Source organism: Thamnophis elegans, chromosome 7 (genome assembly GCF_009769535.1).
Source record: "Thamnophis elegans isolate rThaEle1 chromosome 7, rThaEle1.pri, whole genome shotgun sequence".
NCBI classification, from domain to species: domain Eukaryota; kingdom Metazoa; phylum Chordata; class Lepidosauria; order Squamata; family Colubridae; genus Thamnophis; species Thamnophis elegans.
The window spans coordinates 76,922,818-76,950,147 of NC_045547.1; the positions used below are offsets into that span (position 1 = coordinate 76,922,818).

The window sequence follows — 27,330 nt, forward strand, 5'->3', positions numbered from 1 at the left end:
AAGATAAAACGTTCATTGGTTTCCGTTACAAAACAGGTAGCCAAGTTAGGAGGGTAAGACGTACATAAAGTCGAAGCGTTGTTATTGTCACACTGCAGGGTCCCTGGTGGTCTTTCAGCATGGTGGCTTTCTTGCAGACGTCTCGTTACCAAACTACGGTATTTTTGGGATTATAAGACGCACCAAGGTTTTGAAGAGACAATTTAAAAAAAGAAAAGTTTTTGCACTCTGCAAACCTCCTAAAAACAGGGCGTTTTTCACGAAAACGGGCACAATTTCTTTTTTCAAAAAAAAGGGCATATATAGCCTTTAGGTGGCTTGTAGAGTGCTCCTAGGGGTGAGGGGGGCCAAAAATGAGCAAAAAACGGCCCATTTTTTGTCAAAAAAAGGGGGGGGCATGGATAGCGTTTAGGAGGCTTATAGAGTGCTCCTGGTGGCTCGGGGGTTAAAATTGAACAAAAATCAGCCCATTTTTTGCTCATTTCTGCCCTCCCCAGCGCCCAGGAGCACTCTGAAAGCCTCCTAAAAGCTATACAGGGCCATTTTGGTGAAGGGGGCGGGGTTTTGGGAGGCAAAAAATGCTGTATTCAGTGTATAAGACGCACCCAGATTTTCAGCCCCTTTTTCGAGGGAAAAAGATGCGTCTTATACTCCGAAAAATACAGTAGGTAATATTATCAGTGCTAGAAGGGTTGAGAAATGATGATGGAGGAGGTGGACTATGACTGTGGGGTGCTTGGTGCTCCCTGAGCTTGGTTACTTTCTTGCAGACGTCTCATTACCAAACTAGGTAACGTCATCAGTGCACTGATGGCGTTATTTTGGCAATGAAACGTCTCCAAGAAAAACAAGCAAGCTCAGAGAGCACTACAAATAAAATATTTGGTCTACAATTATTTTTGCTTTCACGGATCATAGCCCATTGAACCGGATGGATGGAATATGACAGAGAATACTGAATATACCCATGGAGAGTGGGACAAGAAAGGAGAAAGGAAGGACGAAAAGAGAGAGGTAAAACTATTTTAGAAGTGGGACATAAAGAGGCAGAATCACTTGCAACAGCGTCCATAAATAAATGACCAGTCAATTTGGCCCAAAAGAATTAATAAATTAACCTTTTATTTCACAATAAAATTTAAGAGACCAAACGTCTATGATCGCATGAATTTAATGGCCTTGGAACGAAAGGGGAGCAGAATTGCTATACAGGTAGCCCTCAATATAGGGACGCGGTGGCTCAGAGGCTAAGACACTAAAGCTTGTCGATCAAAAAGATTGGCGTTTCGGCGGTTTGAATCCCAAGCGCTGCATAACAGAGTGAGCTCCTGTTATTTCACCCAACTTCTGCCAACCTAGCAGTTTGAAAGCATGTAAAAATGCAAGTAGAAAAAATAGGAACCACCTTTGGTGGGAAGGGAACAGCCTTCCGTGCACCTTCGGCATTTAGTCGTGCCGGCCACATGACCACGGAGACATCTTCGGACAGCGCTGGCTCTTCGGCTTTGAAACAGAGATGAGCACCACCCCCTAGAGTCGGGAACGGCTAGCACATATGTGAGGGGAACCTTTACCTTATAATCCTCAAATTATAACTATTCGTTTCGTGACTGTTTGGAGTTACAACGGCACTGAAGAAAACGGTTGTTTTTCACACTTTCACACGACCATTGCCGCATCCCCGTGGTCACATAATCAAAATTCTGGCACTCGGCATGTATTTATGACGGTTGTGAGGTATCCCTGGAGGTCACGTGTTCCCCTTCTGCGACCTTCGGACAAACCGAAGCCATGGATCAGATTCACTTAACAACCATGTTACTAGCTCAACAATTGCAGTGATTCGCTTAACAAATGTGGCAAGGAAGGTCAAACCCAGCCAACAACTGCCTTGCTTAGCGACGGCCTCCGCTGCGGTCCTAAGTCGAGGCGTGAGCTGTAAGCGATCCGGCATCAAAGCAGCCATGGGGGGGGGGGGAATCCTCTTTTCGTCTAATCAATCGCCGGGTTGAATCCGTCACGGAGGAGGCTGGATTTTCTAAACGAATTTCCTGTTAAGCAGTTTTTGCAAAAAACGATCAGTCCTTCGGGAGCTATTTTTCTTCCTTAACAACCATCTGGAGATCAGAGCCTATTGGGAATTGAAGCGCCCAGGATAAACATTTACGCTCTCAGGTTTTTATTCATTTTAGCAATAGCAATAGCAGTTAGACTTATATACCGCTTCATAGGGCTTTCAGCCCTCTCTAAGCGGTTTACAGAGTCAGAATATTGCCCCCACAGTCTGGGTCCTCATTTTACCCACCTCGGAAGGATGGAAGGCTGAGTCAACCCTGAGCCGGTGAAATTTGAACAGCCGAACTGCAGAACTGCAGTCATCTGAAGTAGCCTGCAGTGCTGCATTTAACCACTGCGCCACCTCGGCTCTGAACGGAGATTGGCTGGTTCTGCTGGTTCTGCTGTGGAGCTGGCAGCATATTCAGACAGTGAGGAGGTTGGGGAGGAACCTGGGCCAGTCCTGGAGTCTGGAGAAGGCTCTGATGAGGGCTCTGTGTTGGAGGCAGAGAGGGGGCCAGAGCCATCTGGCAGTTATCAGCTGCCTTCGGAGTCAGCTGCCTCAGCTGCCTTCGGAGTCAGACGTCAGTGAGGCAGACGAACAGCTGGAGCCTGTTCCCGGTGTGCGCATGCGCAGAGTTTCCAGACGAAGGGAACAGCTAAGGAACAGGGGTCGATTTGGGAGTAAGGCCACAGGTGGACAGTGAATGGCCCCACCCAGAGGGAATAAAAGAGGAGCGAAAGGGGAGTGGGCTTTTGCAGGAAGCAATTCGCTCATTCGTTTGTTCGTTTCAGGAGTGTGAAGATCTGTCTGTGAATCTCTGAGACTCTGTGCCAAGTCTTTCCTTCCGCAGCACTGCGTTTGGAAAATATTGACATGGCAGCTTTCCAAGCTAGATGAGGTCTGTGGCCATGAATTCACTTTTGAAAGACTGTTTACCAGGCCTTTGCTGAATGTGAATGAGAGGAATTCACATTCATTTAGTAAAAGTGGTGTTGTCGGGACCAGGAATCTGCTTCGTACTTTTGTGGGAAACATAGGTCAGAACAGGGTCGCCCTTTGGCTGCCTTCAGAGTCAGACATCAGTGAGGCAGAAGAACATCTGGAGCCTGTTCCCAGTGTGTGCATGCGCAGACTTGCCAGACGAAGGGAACAGCTAAAGAACAAGGACTTACTTTGGAGTAAGGCCACAGGTGGACGATGAATGGCCCCACCCAGAGGGAATAAAAGAGGAGCGAAAGGGGAGTGGAGTTTGCAGGAGACAATTAGTTCGCTTAATTGGTTCGTGACTCTCCCGAGACTCCTTGCCAAAGTTTTGCAGATATCGGCCTGGCAGCTCTCCAAGCCAGAGAAGGTCTGTGACTGTAAATCCTCCCTTGAAAGACTTTGCTGGATGCGAATGAGCAGAAGTTACAGTCAATGAATAAAAGGGGGTTTTGTCGGGACCAGGAGTTTGTTTCATGCTCTCGGGATGCGTAAGACAGAACATGTCCTGTCTGCTGCAAAGGATATAGGCAGGTTTGAGGAGACAAGACGACGGCAAATCTTACACTGGAGGACAAATATATGACGTTAGCGGCTCCCAAGGTGACACTAACTCTAAATGGAGATTATTTTTTTTTTACAGGTTCTTGGAGGAAGCAATGTTATCTGGATAGTTTGCTAGTCTGTATCGCTGTGAAAATAGCCTTTCGCCGGTGAATTATTCAGGATGATATGAGCAAGATTTCAATGTTTTATTTATTTGTTTCTGTTCTGATTTAAGAAAGAGCTACCCCCACACTAGTGGTTCCCCCCCCCCCATCCCCCAAGCCGCAGATTTATTCCACCCATCCCTAAGACCGGGTCTGCAAAAACTTTGGCAGCCAAATCTCGGAGCAGTGTTTTTCATCCAGGGGTGGCTTTAAGATATGCGTCAAATCCCAGAATTCCCCAGCCAGCATAGCATAACTAACTGGGGAATTCTGGTGATGCAGGAGGGGGTGCACAGGTAAACCCACCAGTGGCTGGCCAGGTTAGGTGGTCTTACTAGAACGGACCTTCTAAATTCATATTAGCTTGGCTTTTCATTCTAGTGCCCTGGAGTTCCAAAGTTGACTTTTAGCTGGAGCGAACTTTCTCTCCAACTTCCTCATAAGTATTAAAAATAGGGCTGAACAATGTGGCAAGACCCTGTAAAGGAGGGGCACAGGAAGCCAGGCGTGGGTGAGAGATAGAACAGAGGTAAAAACTGCTGACAGCTTAAGACATTATAGGAACTTCTCTTTTTTGTATTTTTCCTATGTACTTCTCTGTAACATTCCAAATGAACTTCCCCTTTTCGAAATGTCATGTTGGTCTCCTGTATGGAAACGCCTTGAGAATGCACAGTGTGGAACACAGCATAAAAGTAGCATCCTGGGCAGAGCCCAGGCAGTTCAGATTTTGGTGTGTGAACACGCTGAACTCGATGCATCAAATAAACCTGTTTCTCTCACCTTCGTGGTCTCAAGTCCTGGTCTTTCGTAAGTAGATTACAAACCTCAATCTGCTGCAACACTGGGAGACTGAAGTCCCCACATCTCCAAGTTGCCAAGTGTTGTGGCCCACCAGCAACCAGCAGAGCTGGCAGCAAAGTTGGACAGTGAGGAGGGTGGGGAGGAGAATGGGTCTGCATCAGAGGCAGAGACGCAGCTGAGACCGTCTGGCAGTGATGAGCTGCTTTCTGAGCTCGACAGCAGTGAGGCAGAGGAACAGCTGGAGCCTGTTCCCAGTGTGTGCATGCGCAGAGCGAAAAGAACAACTCAGAAATCAGGATAGACTTGGTTGTAAAGCCGCAGGGGGAAGGTGATTGGTCCCTCCATAGGAAATAAAAGAAGAGTAAAAAGGGAGCGGGCTTTTGCAGGAAACAATTCGTTCGTTCATTCAATTCATTTCAGGAGTTTGAAGATCTGTTCCGTGAATCTCGGAGACTCTTGTGCTTACGACCGTTGCTGTGCCCCACGGTCACGTGATCCTCTTTTGACCACCAAAATCAATGGGGAAGCCGGGTTGACTTCACAACCCTGTTACTAACTTATCCACTGCAGAGATTCGCTTAATGACTTCTGCAAGAAAGTTCGTAAAACATGCTAAAACTCACCTTAACAAAGGTTTCAGTTAACAACGGAAGCTTTGGGCTCAGTTGTGGTTGTAAGTCGATGGCTATCTGTGTTGCACATTTTAATAATCTCTCTCTATATAAAAATGGCTGTGTGTGTGTCTGTGTGTGTGCGTGTGTTCCAGCATAACTCTGGAACGCCTCGAGCAATTTCAACCAATTTAGTACACAGATGACTTACTCTCTGGAAACAAATATTGTGGGGGTACAACACCCCTAAAACCATTCAGGTTGTGTGTTAAGGTACAGCCTGTTGTGCCTTAAAATGGCTTCTACTGTACTGCTGTAAAATGGCTTTTACTGTGCAGCGCTGTGGAATTGCCATGGTAATGGCTTCACAGTACTCCATGAGGGGGCTCCCTCTGGTAAGGGGGAAAATCCAACATTAGAAATTATGTTTCGTCTGGATATTTTCCCCATATAAATAAATACCTGGGCAACGCCAGGTTATCAGCTAGTATCTTATAGGAATACATCCTCTTTACCGATACTTTTTTTTTTTACAGATCAAAAGATGTTTTACCTTCCAGCCTGGCTTGGCAACATGCTTGAAATAGGGGAAATTATCCTCAATCCAGGTGTAGATGTCTTTCAGCATCATGCGCTTCTTCTCCGTGCTGTTGATGGCGAACTGGATCATGGCCATGTAAGAGTAGGGAGGCCGTTCAGAAAAAGATTCCTTCCGTAGAGGAGAAGAGACGGTGGCGGCTGTGGGACTTCCCTCAGTCTGCAGTATGGGAGCAAAAGTCAAAATTAAGACAGAAGGACATCGTACAAAGCTCCTCTCAAACCAGTGGTGGGATTCAAATAATTTAACAACCGGTTCGCTGCCCTAATGACCATCCGGGCAAGTGGGGCTCGGTGGTCATGTGACTGGGTGGGCGTGGCCAACTCAATGTCACTCACGTCGATGGGCGCTTTGCCTTAGCTGTTACAATGGAATAAGGGTTAACCAGAGAGGCAGTTTCTGTAAGCAGGGCAATAAAGATGAGGCTAGAAACAACACCAGAATGTTTCCTTCCTGCCTTCCTTCCTTACAGGATTAGCCCTGTAAAGTGGGGAAAAACAAAATGAGATTTCTTCCAACAACCAGTTCTCCGAACTGCTTAGAAAGTTACCAACTGGTTCTCCCGAATAGGTGCGAACTAGCTGAATCCCACCACTGTCTCAAACGTTGCAGGGGTGTCAAACTCAAGGCCCGCGCAGCTGGATCCAGCCCGCAGGGTGCTTAGATCTGGCCCCTGGTGCCTTTGCCAATGAAAATGGAGGCCCCACCCCACCCCGTTTTTGGCCATGATTGGTGGGGGATGCGCATGGGCTCCATTTTCGCTGGCAGAGGGCTAGCAAAACGAAATCAAAACAAAACAAAAGGAGAAATGATGTTTCCCCTTTTGCATTTGAGCGTGTAAGATGGGACAGGAAAGGAGAAAGGGAAAGAAGAAAGACAAGGAAAAAGAAAAAGAAGGAAACAGAGAATGAAGAGGAAAGGAAAAAGAAAAGAAAAGATGGATGGATGGAAGGAAGGAAGGAAGGAAGGAAGGAAGGAAGGAAGGAGGGAGGGAAAGAAGAGAGATTATGAGAGTAAGGGAGAGTTCTCAGGGATGTCCTGTCTTAGCACCTGGCCACCACAGGTACCCCCGACACAAGCGATGTTGAGCTGGCCACACCCACCTTCCCCGACCACGCCCCTCCAAGGTCAAACAAAACCCTGATGTGGTCCTCAACAAAATCAAATTTAATACCCCTGCTCTAAAAATATTCAAATGACCAGCTTCCCTATAAATGATTCCCCGCCCCCATGCAAGCATGCGCATCTCCCGCCTGCGCAGTAGAAACCCAAAAATCAGCTGGCCAGCAGGACGTGAGGGAGCTGAGCCGGGGTGAGGGCTCGTGTGCCCGCAGAGAAGGCTCCGTCTGCCACCTGTGGCAGGCATGCCATAGTTTCGCCAACACAGCCCTAAGATATTGGAACACTGCTGTCATGTCATCTTCAGCTACTAACCTGGCTGAATTTTGACATTTTCCCCAAAAGAAAAGAAAAATCTTCATTTGGGGCAACCACGTCCCACCGTAACAGGCATTAAACGTTCTTCAGTGTACCAAGGGTGCTTTTTTAACAAGAGTGAACTGGACCATTGTAAGTTGAGGACTGTATAAAGCCGCAGGTTTGCAGACTACAATGATGACTTTTATCACGGAAAGCGCTACCCAAATCGTTCTGGTCCACGGGTTCAGTAAAGAAAAGGCATCTGCTTGTTTCCGCGGGTCTTAAATTTTTCCTTCTGTATTTTTTTTCCCCTTAAGCAGATGTCTATTACCGTATTTTTCAGAGTATAAGACGTACCTTCCCCCCCCCCCCCAAAAGAGAGGGAAAATCTGGGTGCGTCTTATACTATATATATATATATATATATATATATATATATATATATATATATATATATATATATATATATATATATTTGTTATATTTATGCTGATAAATAAATAAAGGGAGACTAGTATAGATCTATTTCAAGCTATTTAGCTCTCATCAGCTAGCCATACCCAAGTTTTTGGGAATCGAACCTGTGCTCTATTGCCTCCCAGGCAGGGAGTTAACCATTTGAGCTACAGAGAACGACTCCTTTATCAGCCAGCCAGGGTGGGAGGTATATACTTAAAGTCACAACCCCTGGTATGCCCAAGTATGGGAGGAAGGTCACACTTCCACTCTCTGTCATTAGGCTCGTCACAAGAGTCCATCCAGACAGAAACCCAATATTTTTTACTGTTGCCTTTGTAAATGTAACAAAAAAGGCATATATATATATATATATATATATATATATATATATATATATATATATATATATATATATATATATATATATATATATATATAGTGTTTTTTTTGCATTACATGGAAATCTAACATAGTATATGCCCCCCTTTCCCCACCCTCCCCCCTAACACCCCACCTCCCCCCCCCGACTTCCCAGAGCCCGTACACGGTATAGATTTTTAACAAACACAGTCTAAAATATATTGAGACAAAAGAAATAAAAAAAAGAGGTTAATAACATCTCTACATTGATCTTAGCTTCTTCCTGTTACACTAACTTTGAACAGTTTAAATCATTCCTGATCTTAAGCGTAGGCTATCTGGAATTTCTTAGTCTCGTATTTGTTTTGTATATAGTCAATCCATTTTTTCCAGTCTCGTTTATATCTCTCATTTGAGTGAGTCTTTAAGATATGCCGATATTTTAGCCATCTCGGCTAAGTTTGTAACTTTCAATGTCCATTCTTGAGTTGTAGGCAAGTCTTCCTTCTTCCAGTATTGCGCCACCAACAGTCTTGCTGCCGTTATTAGGTGCAGAATCAAGTTAGTCTCTACCACTGTAAAGTCAATACATATACCTAAAAATAACTGAGGAGTAAACTTTATCCTTCTTTTAAAGATATTTTGCATAATCCACCTCTTATACACTGAATACATTTTGGGCTTCCCGAAACCCTGCTTCCTTCGCAAAAATGGACATGCAGTGGGTTTGGGAGGCTTGCAAAGTGTTCCTAGGGGCTGGGGAAGGCAAAAACGATCGAAAAAAGGGGGCATTTTTTGCTCATTTCCCCCCCCCCACAGCCCCCAGGAGCACTCTACAAACCTCCTAAAGGCTATGCATGCCCTGTTTTGTTTTGTTTTTGCAAAAAGGGGGGCCATTTTCACAAAAAAACGAGCTGTTTTATGCTTATTTTTACCCCCCTCCAGCCCTCAGGAGCACTCCTCAAGCCTCCTAAAGGCTATGCATGGTCTATTTATTTATTTTTTGCAAAAAAATGGGCCCGTTTTCACAAAAAACTGGGCTGTTTTATGCTTGTTTTTGCCACTCCCCCCAGCCCCCAGAAGCACTCTGCAGGCCTCTCAAACTCTCTGCGTGCCCCGTTTTTCACAAAAAACGAGGCGTGCAGAGGGTTTGGGAGGCCTGCAGAGTGCAAAAACCTTTTTTTTTTTTTTAAATTTACCTCTTCAAAATCTTGGTGGTACTCCAGTGCGTCTTATAGCCTGAAAAATATGGTAATTCCCCCCCCCTTTTTTTTCCTGATCAAGAGAAAGGTCAACTCCTTCCCACCTAGAGCGATTCTTCCACGCATAATTCAGAGTCTTGTATCTACCCTTTTAACTTTCTCAAAAGCTATCGTCCTACGTGGCCGATGTGCTCTTTTGTGAAGATACGCTCAGGTGACTGGAAATTTTGAGTCATCCTGCCACATTATGACAATACACTGCATTCGGAAGCCTGACTCACTAAGCATCCTTCGGCGGCTTATGAAATGGCAGGGAATTAGTAGGAAGAGAGCGGATTAACAAGAGTGGGAAGAGGACCTTGGAGGTCATCTAACCCAACCCCTCCACCCCCTGCTCCAGGTAGGAATCCCTATACCATTTCGGACAAATGGGGCTCCTCTTAAAGAAGAGCCGAGGTGGCGCAGTGGTTAAATGCAGCACTGCAGGCTACTTCAGCTGACTGCAGTTCGGCTGTTCAAATCTCACAGGCTCAGGGTTGACTCAGCCTTCCATCCTTCCGAGGTGGGTAAAATGAGGACCCAGATTGTTGGGGGGCGATATGCTGACTCTGTAAACCGCTTAGAGAGGCCTGAAAGCCCTGTGAAGCGGTAGATAAGTCTAACTGCTATTGCTATAGAGAGCCGAGGTGGCGCAGTGGGTAGAGTGCAGTACTGCAGGCCACTTCAGCTGACTGCTAGATCAGCAGTTCGGCTGTTCAAATCTCACCGGCTCAGGGTTGACTCAGCCTTCCATCCTTCCGAGGTGGGTAAAATGAGGAGCCGGATTGTTGTTGGGGGCAATATGCTGACTCTGTAAACCGCTTAGAGAGGTTTGAAAGCCCTATGAAGCGGTATATAAGTCTAACTGCTATTGCTATAGAGAGCCGAGGTGGCACAGTGGGTAGAGTGCAGCACTGCAGGCCACTTCAGCTGACTGCTAGATCAGCAGTTCGGCGGTTCAAATCTCACCGGCTCAGGGTTGACTCAGCCTTCCATCCTTCCGAGGTGGGAAAAATGAGGACCCGGATTGTTGTTGGGGGCAATATGCTGACTCTGTAAACCGCTTAGAGAGGGCTGAAAGCCCTATGAAGCGGTATATAAGTCTAACTGCTATTGCTGTTAAAGAAGAGCCATGAGGATGATTAGGGGGTCCTCTGCTTTTCAGAAGTCCATTAATCGGTTGGGTATCAAAAAAAAAAATTGTTTATCAGAATATAAAATATGAAGGAAAATGAAAATAATGGGAAACTAGGAAAGGGGAAAAGGAGAAAGTGTGGGGGTGGGAGAAGGAGAAGGGGAAGGACCTTGAGCTTGTTTGGAGGTTCTAACAGGGGAGCGCAGCTATCGTATACCCTTGACCGATGATCGGTACACTCCTTCTATCTGGGATGGTCGTCCTCTTCTACCGAGCGCGCAGCTTCGGGAGGGACGCACATGGAGCAGTGCAGTGGTGGGCTTCAAAAATTGTTCGAACCTACTCTGTGGGTGTGGCCTCCTTTGTGGGAGTGGCTTGCCACCCATGTGACCGGATGGGAGTGGCTTGCCGCCCATGTGACCGGATATGAAGATGCCGACGACACTTGTCAGAACCACCTTAAATTACCTCACACACAGCACTGGCATGCATAAGAATATGATGTAAACTTGTTTTTTAAAAGGCATCTTTGGTTTGCGTTAAAACAACTTCAACACACGCAATGTTCTGATTGCACCACAAACGCAGTAGTCATCCTTACCTTTCACAGAGGCACTGAGTTTTATAAATAGGAGCATGATAGTGTAGAATAATCCTATCCAAGGACCAGTGGTGGGTTTCAAAACATTTTGGAGCCTCTTCTGTAGGTGTGGCCTGCTTTCCGGGTCCACTGGTGGAACCTCTTCTAACCGGTTTGCTAGATTTGATGAACCGGTTCTACCGAATAGGTGCGAACTGGTAGGAACCCACCTCTGGAGCAGTGAGGGAGGAAGGGAACACCCGCCTAGCCAGCCAGATCAGCCGAATTAACCATGGCGATCAATGGGGTGACAGATGTCTCAGCCAGATCACCCTCACATCCAGAGAAGGGGGAGAAGGGGGAAGGAGGAGGAAAAAGAGAAGGAAAAAGGGAAGGAGGAAGAGAAGGAGAAAGAGAAAAACATGGAGAAAGAAGAGGGAAGGAGGAGGAGAAGAAGGAGAAAGGGAAGGAGGAGGCAAAGGAGAAAGGGTAAAAGGAGAAGAAGGAGAAGAAGGAGAAAGGGAAAAAGGAGAAGAAGGAGAAAGGGAAGGAGAAGGAGAAAAAGGTGGAGAAGGAGGAGAAAGAGAAGAAGAAGAAACGGAAGGAGAAAAGGAAGGAGAAGGCAGAGGAGAAAGGAAAAAAGGGGAAGGAGAAAGAGGAGAAAAAGAAGCAGGAGGAGAAAGGGAAAAAGGAGAAGAAGAAAGTTTCACTTTCATTTTTACAGCTTGCCCTTCCTCCTCATACTTGGTACAGATGCATTTCTCTTCAAACAATCACACAATTCGTATTGTGCATAGATTTGCAAAACAATGGGATAAAGGAATATTCCTGAACTTTGCTTTATGATTTATCTCATGGTTACTGTGAAATTGGGTGAATGTCTCAATGCAGGGCATGTTATCTCATCTTGCAGAGCTTGGATTCATTGAACGTGTTCACCCAAAAAAATGTAAACACTGCAGAATATACAGCCTCCTGCTACATAACTAAGCTCCACTTTCATGCTGAACAAACTAAATTATTAATGTCTCTTTAAATAGAAAAATATCTATCTTTAGATAGATTTTTTTACTCCAAAAGCATTTTATTCCAATAGATTTGATAAAACAAAATGTAAAAAAAAATCCAATTTAAATCAAAACATTTTTTCTCAGTTTAGTATATTTTATTTTCATTTTCATACACTCACATGTATACACCATACAGTATTAAACAATAATTGCATCAATTCCTCTTGTCAACAATGCCCCAGAAAATAAAAGCCCAATATACCTCTTCCATTCTTCATACACCTCTTTCTTCCCCCACCCTCCAACTTTCTATCTTCCCTCCATCATCCCCCTCTACCCTACTTCCCCTCCCCCTCTACCACTCCTCTCTCCAGATCCGCTCCCCCCCTTCCTTTTCGCATCCCCCCCCACCCTCTCTCCCATCTCTCTCTACCCATCTTTCTTCTTCCCTACTCCTCCTCCCCTTGGTGTATTTCTACTATATGTTGATGTACTTGGCTTATCCTATTTTTAAAAAAAAATTAAAGAAAAACAGTATACATGTGAAGCAGTGGTGGGTTTCAAAATATTTTCGAACCTACTCTGTGGGTGTGGCCTCCTTTGTGGGAGTGGCTTGCCGGCCATGTGACCTGGTGGGAGTGGCTTGCCAGCCATGTGTTTTCTCTCTCTCTCTCTCTCTCTCTCTCTCTCTCTCTCCTTCCTTTTGTCTCTCTGTCCCTTTTTCCTTTTTTTCTTTCATCTCTCTCTGACTTTTTCTTTCTTTTTTCTTCCTTTTTTTCTCTTTCTCTGTGTGTGTGCATGTGTGTGGTGGGTTTCAAAAAATTTTGGAACCTCTTCTGTAGGTGTGGCCTACTTTCCGGGTCCACTGGTGGAACCTCTTCTAACCGGTTCGGTAGATTTGACGAACCGGTTCTACCGAATAGGTGCGAACTGGTAGGAACCCACCTCTGATGTGAAGTCACATTGCATTGAGATCTAACACATCGTGTCTAGCCTAAGATATATCCCTCCCTCCCCCCACCCTCCCCCCCGACCCCCCTCCTCCTTCCCCCCCCCGACTTCCCAGAACCCGTACACGGTATAGATTTTTAACAAACACAGTCTAAAATCTAATGAGAAAAAAGAAATAAAGAAATTAATAACATCTCTACATTGATCTTAGCTTCTTCTTAAAAGATTTTTTTTTTTTTAAATCCACCCTTGTGTGTAAGGGTCCCATCTGGGCTCTTTGGTCTTTTTGCTTACCTTAATTGTCTTGGGTTTTGGGGTCTGGTTTTCCTTCTCCGTGTCTTTTTTCATGTTACAGGAGCTGAGCGGGGTTGAAGTCATCTTCCCCAACCACTGGATGTTGGTCAGGCTGCTGTTCAGGCCAGGTGCCTCCTCGCTGCCTACGTGGATAGAAACCCAGAGTTTTTAGATTTCGTGTGTAGATCCTTCAAGAGGAAGCTTGAATTTTAGCCTTTCAGCCGAAAGAGGTTGAGTGTAACTTTTGAGAGGGATCTTGGATCCACTTGGTAAGGCTACCCTCGGGATACTGCATCCAGTTTTGGTTGCCACAGCTAGAGAATAGGTGGAATCTGGGACCACTAATAGTAACTGCAAGAGAGATCTTGGAGTCCTAGTGGACAATCACTTAAATATGAGCCAGCCGTGTGCAGCAGCTGCCAAAAAAGCCAACACAGTTCTAGGCTGCATAAACAGAGGGATAGAATCAAGATCACGCGAAGGGTTAATACCACTTTATAAGGCCATATTTGGAATACGGCATCCAGTTTTGGTTGCCACAATGTAGAAAAGATGTGGAGACTCTAGAAAGAGTGCAGAGAAGAGCAACCAAGATGATCAGGGGAAAATTGAAGGCTAAAACATATGAGGAACGGTTGCAGGAACTGGGTATGTCTAGTTTAATGAAAAGAAGGACTGGGGGAGACAGGATAGCAGTCTTCCAATATCTCAGGGGTTGCCACAAAGAAGAGGGGGTCAAGCTATTCCCCAAAGCACCTGAGGTTAGAAAAAGAAGCAATGGGTGGAAACTAATGAAGGAGAGAAACAACTTAGAACCAACGAGAAATTTTCTGGCAGTCAGAACAATTAATCAGTGGAACAACTTCCCTCCAGAAGATGTGAATGCTCCAACACTGGAAGTTTTTAAGAAGATGTTGGATAACCATTTGTCTGAAGTGGTGTAGGGTTTCCTTTCTAGGCAGGGGGTTGGACTAGAAGACCTCCAAGGTCCCCTCAATTCTATTCTAAGTGAGAATAGCACAAACCTTTGGATCTGTTACCAGTACCTGTTTCCCCGAAAATAAGACCTCCCCAGATAATAAGCCCAATAATAATAAGCTGAAAATATTGCAATCCAGCAGCAGCCATGAGGGGACAATGCTAGCCGCCTCCTACACTTCAAAAATAATAAGACCTTCCTGAAAGTAAGGACAAGCGGGTGGCGGGGGAAGAGAAAATATTTTTGGGGAAACACAGTATATAGGAAAATTTAAAAAAAACGTAGATACAGAGTACAGAATAACAGTGTTGCAAGAGACCTTAGAGGTCTTCTAGTCCAACCCCCTGCTCAAGCAGGAGACCCTGCACCACTCTGGAAAAATAGCTGTCCAATCTTTTTTTAAAAACCTTCTGTGTTGGTGCACCCATAACTTCTGGAGGCAAGCTGTTCCACTGGCTAATTGTTCAGCCAGTTGTTATTTTAATAAAGGAAACAGCCTTTCCCAGGGGATTTCCATCTCAACAGACTTTACATTAAAAAGCAGGTTATAATGAATAGAGAAGAGACTGCAATTTCTTGCAGAGCTGGAAAAAAAACACGACACTTTTGCTGACTGTGGGTTCGTATCACGTACAGTGAAATTCCCGCCGCGTTCAGCTCTATTATCGCAAAAGGAGAGGATTTCACCATGATATAGGATCGCATTAACTCTTCGAAGCTGGACTTTTGTGAGATAATTGCGTGATTATTTCTTAACCTTAGAAGGTTTTACTGATGACACCTGTATGCTGTCTACAGGCGGCCTTCGACTTACAACAGTTCATTTAGTGGCCATCCGAAGTTACAACATCACTGAAAAAAGGCACTCGCAACCCTTTTTCACACTGATTACCGTAGCAGCATCCCTATGTGCACGTGATCAGTTGCTTGGCAACTGATTCACATTGATGACGGTCACACCTTTGCGACCTTCTGACAAGCAAAATCCAGGTTCCCTCAACAACTGTCTTACTCGTTTAACAACTGCAGTGATTCCCTTAAGAAAGGTGGCAAGGAGAGTCGTAAAATGGGGCAAAACTCACTTCACAAATTCCTCACTTAGCAACGTACATTCCAGACTCAGTCATAAGTCAAGGACTACCTTTAACCTCATCGGTTGTTTTAACATCTCTCATACGACTAAAATGATTAATGGTATATAGAGTTTGATTTCCTGCCTGAAATAAATAATATGCAGTAATGCACCGTTGAATAAAAATGTTTCCATCGCTAAAAAAAACCAAAAAACATCCCACATAATCACACCGATGTCAAACACACGAGAAAGTTATCAAAACCTCTGAAGAACATACAAATGTTGTGCAGCTTACGTTTTCCCCACATGCCATCACTCTGCTAAATTCCCACAACACTGTCAAACCATTTACTAAGACTACTAATATTAATCTTCTCATCCTTCCTATCACCCATCTCCTCTCACTTATGACTGTAACTTTGTGGCTTGTATCCTTACGAATTATATTGTTTCCTAGTATGATTTGATTGCTTATTTGTACCCTACGACTATCATTAAATGTACCTTATGATTCTTGACAAGTGTATCTTTTCTTTTATGTACACTGAGAGCATATGCAGCAAAGACAAATTCCTTTTGTGTCTAATCACACTTGGCCAATAAAGAATTCTATTCTATTCCATTATCCTACTCTACTCTTCCATTCTAACAAGCTTCCTATTACCTATCTCCTTCTACTTATGACTAACTATAACCTTGTTGCTTGTATCTTTACGATTATATTTTTTTATTTAGTTTCCTAGTATGATTTGACTGCTTATTTAGTATCCTATTAATATCACTAAGGGTTGTATCTTATGATTCTTGATTAATGTATTTATGTACGCTAAGAGCTTATGCACCGAAGACAAATTCCTTGTGTGTCCAATCACACTTGGCCAACGAAGAATTCTATTCCATTCTCTTCTGATTTCTCCTATTCTATTCTATTCTGATTTCTCCTATTCTATTCTATTTTTTTCTCCTATTCTATTCTGATTTCTCCTATTCTATTCTGATTTCCCCTATTCTATTCTATTCTGATTTATCCTATTCTATTCTGATTTATCCTATTCTATTCTGATTTCTTCTATTCTATTCTGATTTCTCCTATTCTATTCTGATTTCTCCTATTCTATTCTATTCTGATTTCTCCTATCCTATTCTATTCTGATTTCTCCTATTCTATTCTATTCTGATTTCTCCTATTCTATTCTATTCTGATTTCTTCTATTCTATTCTGATTTCTCCTATTCTATTCTATTCTGATTTCTCCTATTTTATTCTATTCTGATTTCTCCTATTCTATTCTGATTTCTCTTATTCTATTCTATTCTGATTTCTCCCATTCTATTCTGATTTCTTCTATTCTATTCTGATTTCTCCTATTCTATTCTATTCTGATTTCTCCTATTCTATTCTATTCTGATTTCTCCTATTCTATTCTATTCTATTCTGATTTCTCCTATTCTATTCTGATTTCTCCTATTCTATTCTATTCTGCCTTTGGATAAGAAGACAGGTCGCGTCAAAAGCTAAACTGGACTTCTCACAAAACTAACTCAATTTAAGTCCAATCCATCTATCCATCATTCTACCGACACCCAGTTAACTTCCCAAACTCTGTCCTGTTAGATGTTCATTTTTAGAAAGGGTTTTGAAGGCATCTCCGTTTTTTGGAAAAGCCAAGCAGACGGCAATCACCCTCCATCCCGGCCGCTACAAAATTTTACAGATAGTCCTCGACTTAACGACCACAAACTGAATCCAAAAATTCCTCTGGCTGAGCGAGACTGTTGTGAAATAAGTTTTTGTCCCATTCTACATGATTGCTTGCCACGACGGTTCAGCAAATTGCTGCCCTCGTTAAATGAAATCTGGCTTCCACCCTTGATTTTGTTCATCCGATAGTCGCCAGAGGAGATTCCACGACCCCAAGACATTGCAACCATCATAAATACGGAGGTGGGCAAAGGTCTGGATTTTGATCACGCAACCACGGGGATGCTGCAACAGTCATAAGTGTGAAAAACAGCCATGTCACTTGTTTCATTGCTGTTGTTAACTTTGGTCCCTAAACGGATGGTTGTAAGTCGAGAACTACCAATAGCAGTCATTAAATTGCATTATATAATTATATTGTATAATTATTATATATTCTATTATGAAAATTAATTATGTAATATAATTGTATTATATACCGCACGAGTCAAAAAGAGGGCTGTGAAAATATCTACAGATCCCTCACCTCCTGGACATAAGCTGTTTCAACTCCTACCCTCAAAACGACACTATAGGGCACTGCACACCAAGACAACTAGACACAAGGACAGTTCCCCTCCCCCCGAATATCATCACTCTGCTAAAAGCACAACACTGTCAAACTATTTACTAAGTCTGCATTACTATTAATCTTCTCATCGTTCCTATCACCCATCTCCTCCCACTAATGCTGCAACTTTGTTGCTTGTATCCTTACGATTTATATATTGATCATTTCCTAGTATGATTTGATTGCTTATTTGTACCCTAAGTCTATCATTGTGCTGTACCTTATGATTCTTAACAAATGTATCTTTTATGTACACTGAAAGCATAGACACCAAAGACAAATTCCTTGTGTGTCCAATCATAGTTGGCCAATCAAGAATTCTATTCTAATTCTATTCTATGCCATATATTCTATTCTAATTCTAGTCCATATATTCTAATTCTATTCTTCGCCATATATTTTATTCTAATTCTATTCCATGTATTCTAATTCTATTCTACATATTATAATTCTATTTTACTCTATTCTACACCATATATTATATTCTTTTCTAATTCTATGCCATATATTCTAATTCTATTTATTCTACTCTATTCTATGCCATATATTCTATTCCAATTCTATTCCATATATTCTAATTCTATTTATTCTACTCCATTCTATGCCATATATTCTATTCTAATTCTATTCCATGTATTCTATTTATTCTACTCTATTCTATGCCATATATTCCAATTCTATTTATTCTACTCTATTCTATGCTATATATTCTATTCTAATTCTTCTCCATATATTCTAATTCTATTCTACTATTCTACACCATATATTCTATTCTAATTCTATTCCATATATTCTAATTCTATTTATTCTACTCTATTCTATGCCACATATTCTATTCTAATTCTATTCTACATATTCTAATTCTATTTTACTCTATTCTACACCATATATTATATTATATTTTAATTCTTCTCCATATATTCTAATTCTATTCTACTCTATTCTACACCATATATTCTATTCTAATTCTATTCCATATATTCTAATTCTATTTATTCTATTCTATTCTATGCCACATATTCTATTCTATGCCATATATTAAATTATATTCTAATTTTATTCTATATTATATGCCATATTTTCTATTCTATTCTATTTTCTATTCTATTCCATTCCAAAGAGCTCCAGTTCTCTCTATTCCCCCCAAATACCTTTATGGGGCTCCTCATGGCCCATCATACAAAAAACCTCCCAATTAAAAGATCTACATACTGTTTTTTTCCTCTTCTTGGTTACCCAAAGTTTGGGCGGCCAAAAAATCCAATTCTTCCGTGGTCCAGGTCAACATCTCAGCCAGATTCTCTTCCTCCGGGGCCCCCTGCTTTGCAGCGACGGTCCCCTCTCCAGATCCGGATCTGTTCTCAAACGGCTTGGTCTCCAGGCCCAGAGAGCTACCGCATAGACTCCCCAAGCCTGGGTCCTTCCTAGGAGACTGTTCAGTGCCTAGCAAGTCCAGAAGGCGGCTTTGGGCTTCCGCTGGGGCAGGGCTTCTGCTGCTGACCCCGTCAAGGTTGCCCAGGGCCAAGCGGTCACCTCCTGCGGCCGTCTGGCTGGGAGATCCCGGGATGCCTTGGCGATCGAAGGCGATGCCTTGCTGCTCCTGCTTGATCCGGCCCGCTGGGCTCCTGGCTTCTTCGTCCTCCTCCGCGGGGCTGCCCGGCCGAGAGGGCTTCCTTTTCTTGAGGATCAGCGGCTGATGAGATCGGCTCTTCATGCTGGAGAGCCCAAGGGATCCTCATCGGGAGGCAGAGGGGATCCTGGGAAAGAAGCAACCGATCCCACGATGGGGGACAGACTTTTCGGGGGGAACCCACTGATTTTCCCCGGTGATCCCACGAGATCTGGGCCCGGGGGGGGGGGACCGTGGGGAAGAGCGGGGAAAATCACCCTGGGCTTCCCCGGGGAAAGAGCATCGATCCCGGGCTTAAGGCGACCCGCTCCCAATGCAAAGCCAATCCCCGTTTGCAGCCGCTTCCAGAGCGGCTCCTGCCGGCCAAGCCTTGCCTGCTTGCCTTCCTCCCTCTCCGCCTTACCGGCCGCCGCTCCAACGGGCTGATCGGCGAGGCCGGAGCGGCCGGGCGAGCGACGCGGCACCAGGGGTCGGTTTGAATTTCGCGCCGGCAAGCGCGCTGCCGTCACGTGGGCGGGGCGGCCAATGGCGGGGCGGCCAGGCAGAGAGAGGGGCGGGGCCGTCAGGGAGAGAAGGGCGGGCCGCCAGGGAGAAAGGGGCGGGGTCAGGCTGCTGGATTTTTTTCCCAGCTGTTGCAGTCGCTTCTCCTCCTTTAGTTGACTTTATTGTCATTGCGCAACATTGCGTAGATACGCAATGATCCAAGTAGAATAAAACAGAGCTGGAAGGGACCTTAGAGGTCTTCCAGTCCAACCCCCTGCTCAAGCAGGAGACCCTATAAATTTTTACTTTAGTTTAGTTCACTTTAGTTGACTTTATTGTCATTGCACAATATTGTGTAGCCGCGCAATGATCCCAGTAGAATAAAACAGAGCTGGAAGGGACCTTGGAGGTCTTCCAGTCCAACCCCATGCTCAAGCAGGAGAACTTATACATTTTTACTTTACTTCAGTTTAGTTGACTTTATTGTCATTGCACAATATTGTGTAGCCGCGCAATGATCCCAGTAGAATAAAACAGAGCTGGAAGGGACCTTAGAGGTCTTCCAGTCCAACCCCCTGCTCAAGCAGGAGACCCTATACATTTTTACTTTAGTTTAGTTTAGTTGACTTTATTGTCATTGCACAATATTGTGAAGCCACGCAATGATTAAGGTGACCAGATTTTCAGATTGGTAAAGAGGGACACTATTGACCGGGAGGGGTGGGGGGCTTGATTAAAAAATTTATATTGTGTCAAACATGACCCCAGGACACTGAAATTATCATAAATACGAATCTGTTGCCCAACATCAAAATTTTGATCACGTGACCCTGAGGATGCTGCAACGGTCGCTAAGTGTGAAAATGGTCGCTAAGTGTGAAAACGGTCATCAGACACTTTTTTCAATGCCATTGTAACTTTGGTCACTAAATGAACTGTTTGAAAGTTAAGGCTAGCTTGCATTATAATGCCTTATGCTGGCTTGCATTTTCAAGAGAGAGAAGCTTGTTAGAATTGAAATAGAAATGAATAGAGTAGAGTAGAGTAAAATAGAATAGAATAGTTTATAAGCCAAGTGTGATTGGACACACAAGGAATTTGTCTTGGGTGAATATGCTCTCAGTGTACATAAAGAAAAATAAAATAGTAAGATAGTGGGATCCTTGCTCACCAAGCTCAGAAACCAGTGATCCCACGATCTGCCCCACACCTCCTCTTTCCTTAAGAGGTGGTGGGGTGGGGGATCCTTGCCCACCAAGCTCAGAAACCAGTGATCCCACGATCTGCCCCACACCTCCTCTTTCCTCAAGAGGTGGTGAGGGGTGGATCCTTGCCCATCAAGCTCAGAAACCAGCGATCCCACGATCTGTTTCACACCTCCTCTTTCCTTAAGAGGTGGTGGGGTGGGGGATCCTTGCCCACCAAGCTCAGAAACCAGTGATCCCACGATCTGCCCCACACCTCCTCTTTCCTCAAGAGGTGGTGAGGGGTGGATCCTTGCCCATCAAGCTCAGAAACCAGCGATCCCACGATCTGTTTCACACCTCCTCTTTCCTTAAGAGGTGGTGGGGTGGGGGATCCTTGCCCACCAAGCTCAGAAACCAGTGATCCCACGATCTGTTCCACACCTCCTCTTTCCTCAATAGGTGGTGGGGTGGGGGATCCTTGCCAACCAAGCTCAGAAAACAGTGATCCCACGATCTGTTTCACACCTCCTCTTTCCTTAAGAGGTGGTGGGGTGGGGGATCCTTGCCAACCAAGCTCAGAAACCAGCGATCCCACGATCTGTTCCACACCTCCTCTTTCCTCAATAGGTGGTGGGGTGGGGGATCCTTGCCCACCAAGCTCAGAAACCAGTGATCCCACGATCTGTTTCACACCTCCTCTTTCCTCAATAGGTGGTGGGGTGGGGGATCCTTGCCAACCAAGCTCAGAAACCAGTGATCCCACGATCTGCCCCACACCTCCTCTTTCCTCAAGAGGTGGTGAGGGGTGGATCCTTGCCCATCAAGCTCAGAAACCAGCGATCCCACGATCTGTTTCACACCTCCTCTTTCCTTAAGAGGTGGTGGGGTGGGGGATCCTTGCCCACCAAGCTCAGAAACCAGCGATCCCACGATCTGTTCCACACCTCCTCTTTCCTTAAGAGATGGTGGGGTGGGGGATCCTTGCCCACCAAGCTCAGAAACCAGCGATCCCACGATCTGTTCCACACCTCCTCTTTCCTTAAGAGATGGTGGGGTGGGGGATCCTTGCCCACCAAGCTCAGAAACCAGCGATCCCACGATCTGTTCCACACCTCCTCTTTCCTTAAGAGATGGTGGGGTGGGGGATCCTTGCCCACCAAGCTCAGAAACCAGCGATCCCATGATCTGTTTCACACCTCCTCTTTCCTTAAGAGGTGGTGGGGTGGGGGATCCTTGCCCACCAAGCTCAGAAACCAGCGATCCCACGATCTGTTCCACACCTCCTCTTTCCTTAAGAGATGGTGGGGTGGGGGATCCTTGCCCATCAAGCTCAGAAACCAGCGATCCCACGATCTGCCCCACACCTCCTCTTTCCTTAAGAGATGGTGGGGTGGGGGATCCTTGCCCACCAAGCTCAGAAACCAGCGATCCCACGATCTGTTCCACACCTCCTCTTTCCTTAAGAGATGGTGGGGTGGGGGATCCTTGCCCACCAAGCTCAGAAACCAGCGATCCCACGATCTGTTCCACACCTCCTCTTTCCTTAAGAGATGGTGGGGTGGGGGATCCTTGCCCACCAAGCTCAGAAACCAGCGATCCCATGATCTGTTTCACACCTCCTCTTTCCTTAAGAGGTGGTGGGGTGGGGGATCCTTGCCCACCAAGCTCAGAAACCAGCGATCCCACGATCTGTTCCACACCTCCTCTTTCCTTAAGAGATGGTGGGGTGGGGGATCCTTGCCCATCAAGCTCAGAAACCAGCGATCCCACGATCTGCCCCACACCTCCTCTTTCTCCCTCTCGTTCTCTTTTTGGGGTAAGGAGGAGAAAGGACAAAAAAGAGAAAGAGGGGGAAATGGCTGCAGGGAGAGTGGCGCCCGAGAGAAGCGGGCAAAAAAAGAAAAGAAAAGAAGAGAAGAGAAAAGAAAAGAAAAGAAAAGAAAAGAAAAGAAAAACCTTCCAACGGCTGAGCCTCTTGGTCCGGGACCGAACCTCCTCCTCGCCGCGCTGCCTGCAGAAAAACAGTCAGCACGAGCAGGCGCAGAAGGGGAGGGAACCGACCGGAGAGAGGGAAACCACTGCCCCCTAAAGTCCACATCGGGAACAACACTTCAGAGAAATAACAACGGCGTCCTTTTTAAAATTGTTTTCTTTCTTTTGGAAAATCGGGACTTTTTGAACACGCTGCAGGGCACGAGACAAATCATTAAAAATCATAATTGTCCCGCTGAAAGTGGGACGTCTGGTCACCTTAGCAATGATCCCAGTAGAGTAAAACAGAGCTGGAAGGGACCTTGGAGGTCTTCTAGTCCAACCCCATGCTCAAGCAGGAGACCCTATACATTTTTACTTTACTTCACTTTAGTTGACTTTATTGTCATTGCGCAATATTGTGTAGCCACACAATGATCCCGGTAGAATGAAACAGAGCTGGAAGGGACCTTAGAGGTCTTCTAGTCCAACCCCATGCTCAAGCAGGAGACCCTATACATTTTTACTTTAGTTTAGTTCACTTTAGTTGACTTTATTGTCATTGCACAACATTGTGTAGCCACGCAGTGATCCAAGTAGAGTAAAACAGAGCTGGAAGGGACCTTGGAGGTCTTCTAGTCCAGTGTTTTTCAACCACTGTGCCGCGGCACACTAGTGTGCCGTGACATAGTGTAAGGTGTGCCGTGGGAGAATTACTTTATATATAGTCAATATAGGCACAGAGTTAAATTTTTTTAAACATTTTCTAATGGTGGTGTGCCTCGTGATTTTTTTCATGAAAAAAGTGTGCCTTTGCACAAAAAAGGTTGAAAACACTGTTCTAGTCCAACCCCTTGCTCAAGCAGGAGGCCGTATACATTTTTACTTTAGTTTAGTTCACTTTAGTTGACTTTATTGTCATTGCCCAACATTGTGTAGCCACGCAATGATCCAAGTAGAGTAAAACAGAGCTGGAAGGGACCTTGGAGGTCTTCTAGTCCAACCCCTTGCTCAAGCAGGAGGCCGTATATATTTTTACTTTAGTTTAGTTCACTTTAGTTGACTTTATTGTCATTGCACAACATTGTGTAGCCACGCAATGATCCAAGTAGAGTAAAACAGAGCTGGAAGGGACCTTGGAGGTCTTCTAGTCCAACCCCTTGCTCAAGCAGGAGGCCGTATACATTTTTACTTTAGTTTAGTTCACTTTAGTTGACTTTATTGTCATTGCACAATATTGTGTAGCCACGCAATGATCCAAGTAGAGTAAAACAGAGCTGGAAGGGACCTTAGAGGTCTTCTAGTCCAACCCCCTGCTCAAGCAGGAGACCCTATACATTTTTAGTTTAGTTTAGTTTACTTTATTGTCATTGCACATCATACAACAACATTAAATGCCGTCTTCAATGTACTGTACAATGTATAGTAAAATATATAAAACAATATAAAAAGTGCATATAAAGTATAAGGTACAGTGTAACTGAAGTAACCTTTTATTTAATTTACAGCGAATTCTTCTCCAGCAAAATCCCAGCCCACAGTCTTTCAAGATAGTTGACAATTACCAACTTTTATCAGGCTTGGAGAATGGCCAACTTGCCTCCAGAAGTTGTGAATGCTCCAACACTGGAAGTTTTTAAGAAGAGATTGGATAACCATTTGTCTGAAGTGGTATAGGGTTTCCTTCCTAAGCAGGGGGTTGGACTAGAAGACCTCCAAGGTCCCTTCTAACTCTTCTTATTCTAAATGAAGTAGGGCAGCAAAAAAAAATCACACACAAACTCACACACCCAAACATTCCTGAAGGCTGCTGAAGCAAAGGCTTGCATTCTGCTCCATTTTGAACAGATGTAAACGAGAGAAAAGGAACGTGGAGGCTCAGTGGCTTAAGACGCTGACCTTGTCGATCAGAAAGGTCGGCAGTTTGGCGGTTCGAATCCTTAGCACCGCGTAACTGACTGAGCTCCTGCTACTCGTCCCAGCTTCTGCCAACCTAGCAGTTCGAAAGCATTTAAACAATGCAAGTAGAGAAATAGGAACCACCTTTGGTGGGAAGGTAACAGTGTTCCGTGCGCCTTTGGCGTTTAGTCATGCCGGCCACATGACCACGGAGACGTCTTTGGACAGTGTTGGCTCTTCGGCTTTGAGCACTGCCCCCTAGAGTCGGGAACGACTAGCACACACGTGCGAGGGGAACCTTTATCTAAATGAGAGAACCCCACCGAATTCCAAAAGACTTCTCAATTAAAACGAGACGGTTATTTGCAAGAAGAGACTTTATTCTCTAGCACTGAAAACGTTACCTGGTCATGTAAGCAGACATCTGAAAATGAATGACCAAGCATAGAGAGCACCAAATTTTATTTTATGTTTGTATCCTCCCTTTTGTATTTGTTCTGAAACAAACTGGAGATGCTACAATGGCCAGAGAGAAGAGCAGATGCCATTGTGGTGCGAGAGACCAAAAACTTCAGGTCACACTGACTGGATCTGCTATGTGTGTGTGGTTCGGGGTGAGGGGTCTTCTTTTTCTCTTTTGTTTTGAGGAGGGGGTGTAAAGATTTTGCTTTAAAGCGTGTTCAGCTTATTTTGGGAGAGTACGTCACCCTCTCTTACGTCCTACCTCAAAATAATGAAACTCCACCCTTCCACTTTGGCAATTCCACCGAGTGTCACAACCAGGGGTGGGTTCCTGCCAGTTCTAAGCTCTTCTATAGAAGAGGTTCCACAAATCTACAGTGCCGTTCAGAACCGGTTCCAGCTCCCTCCCCCTCCCATCCGCACATCATCAAGATGAAGAGCGAGAGGAGGAATTCTGGGAGTTGAAGTCCACAAGTCTTAAAGCTGTCAAGTTTGAACACCCCTGGATTTTTTTTCTAAAGGGTTAGGGGTGGAAGGGTCTTGTAACTTGACAGCTTTAAGACTTGCACACTTCAATGCCAGAGTTCCTGAGCCAACATTACAGGAGGAGGAATTCTGGGAGTTGAAGTCCACAAGTCTTAAAGCTGTCGAGTCTGAACACTCCAGGGGTATTCTTTTCTAAAGGGTTACGGGTGCAAGGGTCTTGTAACTTGACAGCTTTAAGACTTGCGTGCTTCAAATGCCAGAGTTTCTGAGCCAACATTTTGGTTGCTAAGCAAGAGCGTTGTTAAGTGAGTTTCACCACATTTCATAAGTTGGCCACGCCCACCCAGTCACATGGCTGGCAAGCCACTCCCACCCAGTCACATGGCTCACAAGCCACTCCCACCTGGTCACATGGCTGGCAAGCCACTCCCACAAAGCAGGCCACACCTATAGAAGAGGTTCTAAAAAAATTTGAAACCCACCACTGGTCACAACTGAATACAGATAGTCCTCAACTTAAAACAGCTCATTTGGGGTCCGAAGTTACAACAGCACTGAAAAGAAGTGACTCATGACCGTTTTTCACACTTATGACCGTTGCGGCATTCCCCACCCCACCCCACCCCACGGTCGTCCAATCAAAATTCAGGCGCTTGGCAACCGTCTCGTATTTATGACGGTTGCAATATCTCGGGGTCAGGTGATCCCCTCTGGCGACCTTCTGGCAAGCACTGTCCATGGGGGAGATCCAGATTCACTTAACGACCATGTTACTAATTGAACACAGGGCAGAAATTCGCTTAACAACGGCGGCTAGAAAGGTCGTCAAATGGGGCACTGAAAAAAAGTCTCGCTTAGCAACAGAAATTCTGGGGTCAATTGTGGTCTTAAGTCGAGGACTACCTGTAGGAGGTTAAAGAGGAGGCCGTTTCCTAAGACAAACTTAGGAAATTGGTAGTATCCCAAGGGCAGGATCTGAGGTGGGTTCGTACTGGTTCGGCCTGCCACATCCCCCAAATCGGTTTTCCTATAGGGCCACCATCTTGATTTTCACTTCTGCACATGTGCAAAACAATTACAATTGCGCAAATTTATTTATTTTTTCCCTTTTTTAACGTTTTGCCCATGCGCAGACCTGTTTTTGTGCCAATGTGCCCGCGCGCACCGAACCAGCAGCAATTCCAGGAGAAACCCACTCCTGGGCTGCATATATATATAAAACAAAGATCCATGGAAGCTTGCAGAAAACATAATACAAGTACATGAATATTATTTGTATGCGGGTTTGTTTTTTTAAAAAAACAAAACGAAAAAATAAATAAACTAACAAGATGATAACAGTTTTCTCAATTTGGTGGCCTCCTTAAACGTGTCGGGATACAAGTCAACACAATACCAGGGGCCGGTAAAAGGGATATGTATACAATCCTTTATAAAGGGAGATTGCAGCTACTCCTTGGACGGTCTTGGCAGGGCGAGAGAGAGATGAGCAAATTCCAGAGAACGTCTGGGCGGCGAGAGTTTTGCTAGAGATGAAGCTCACCCCTCCGAATGCTGTCAAATCCAGAACCGCACTTTGTGTCAAATCCAGAACCGCCCTTCTTCCTCTTTTGTGGTTTCGAAGACGGCCGCCCG

At 44.8% G+C, this 27,330-nt stretch overlaps 1 protein-coding gene across 1 annotated transcript in view; it reads right to left on the reverse strand.

The window, feature by feature from the left end:
* Window positions 1-19,299, reverse strand: part of FOXM1 (forkhead box M1) — a 35,879-nt gene extending 16,580 nt beyond the window's left edge. Inside the window, exons 1-3 of the mRNA XM_032221877.1 lie at window positions 18,790-19,299; window positions 13,213-13,355; window positions 5,719-5,922 (exon numbers count right to left, since the gene is read on the reverse strand). Of these exons, the coding sequence (XP_032077768.1) occupies window positions 5,719-5,922; window positions 13,213-13,355; window positions 18,790-19,291 (849 nt within the window). The 5' untranslated portion in view covers window positions 19,292-19,299. The remainder of the gene's footprint in view (window positions 1-5,718; window positions 5,923-13,212; window positions 13,356-18,789) is intronic.
* Window positions 19,300-27,330: the final 8,031 nt, after the last annotated feature.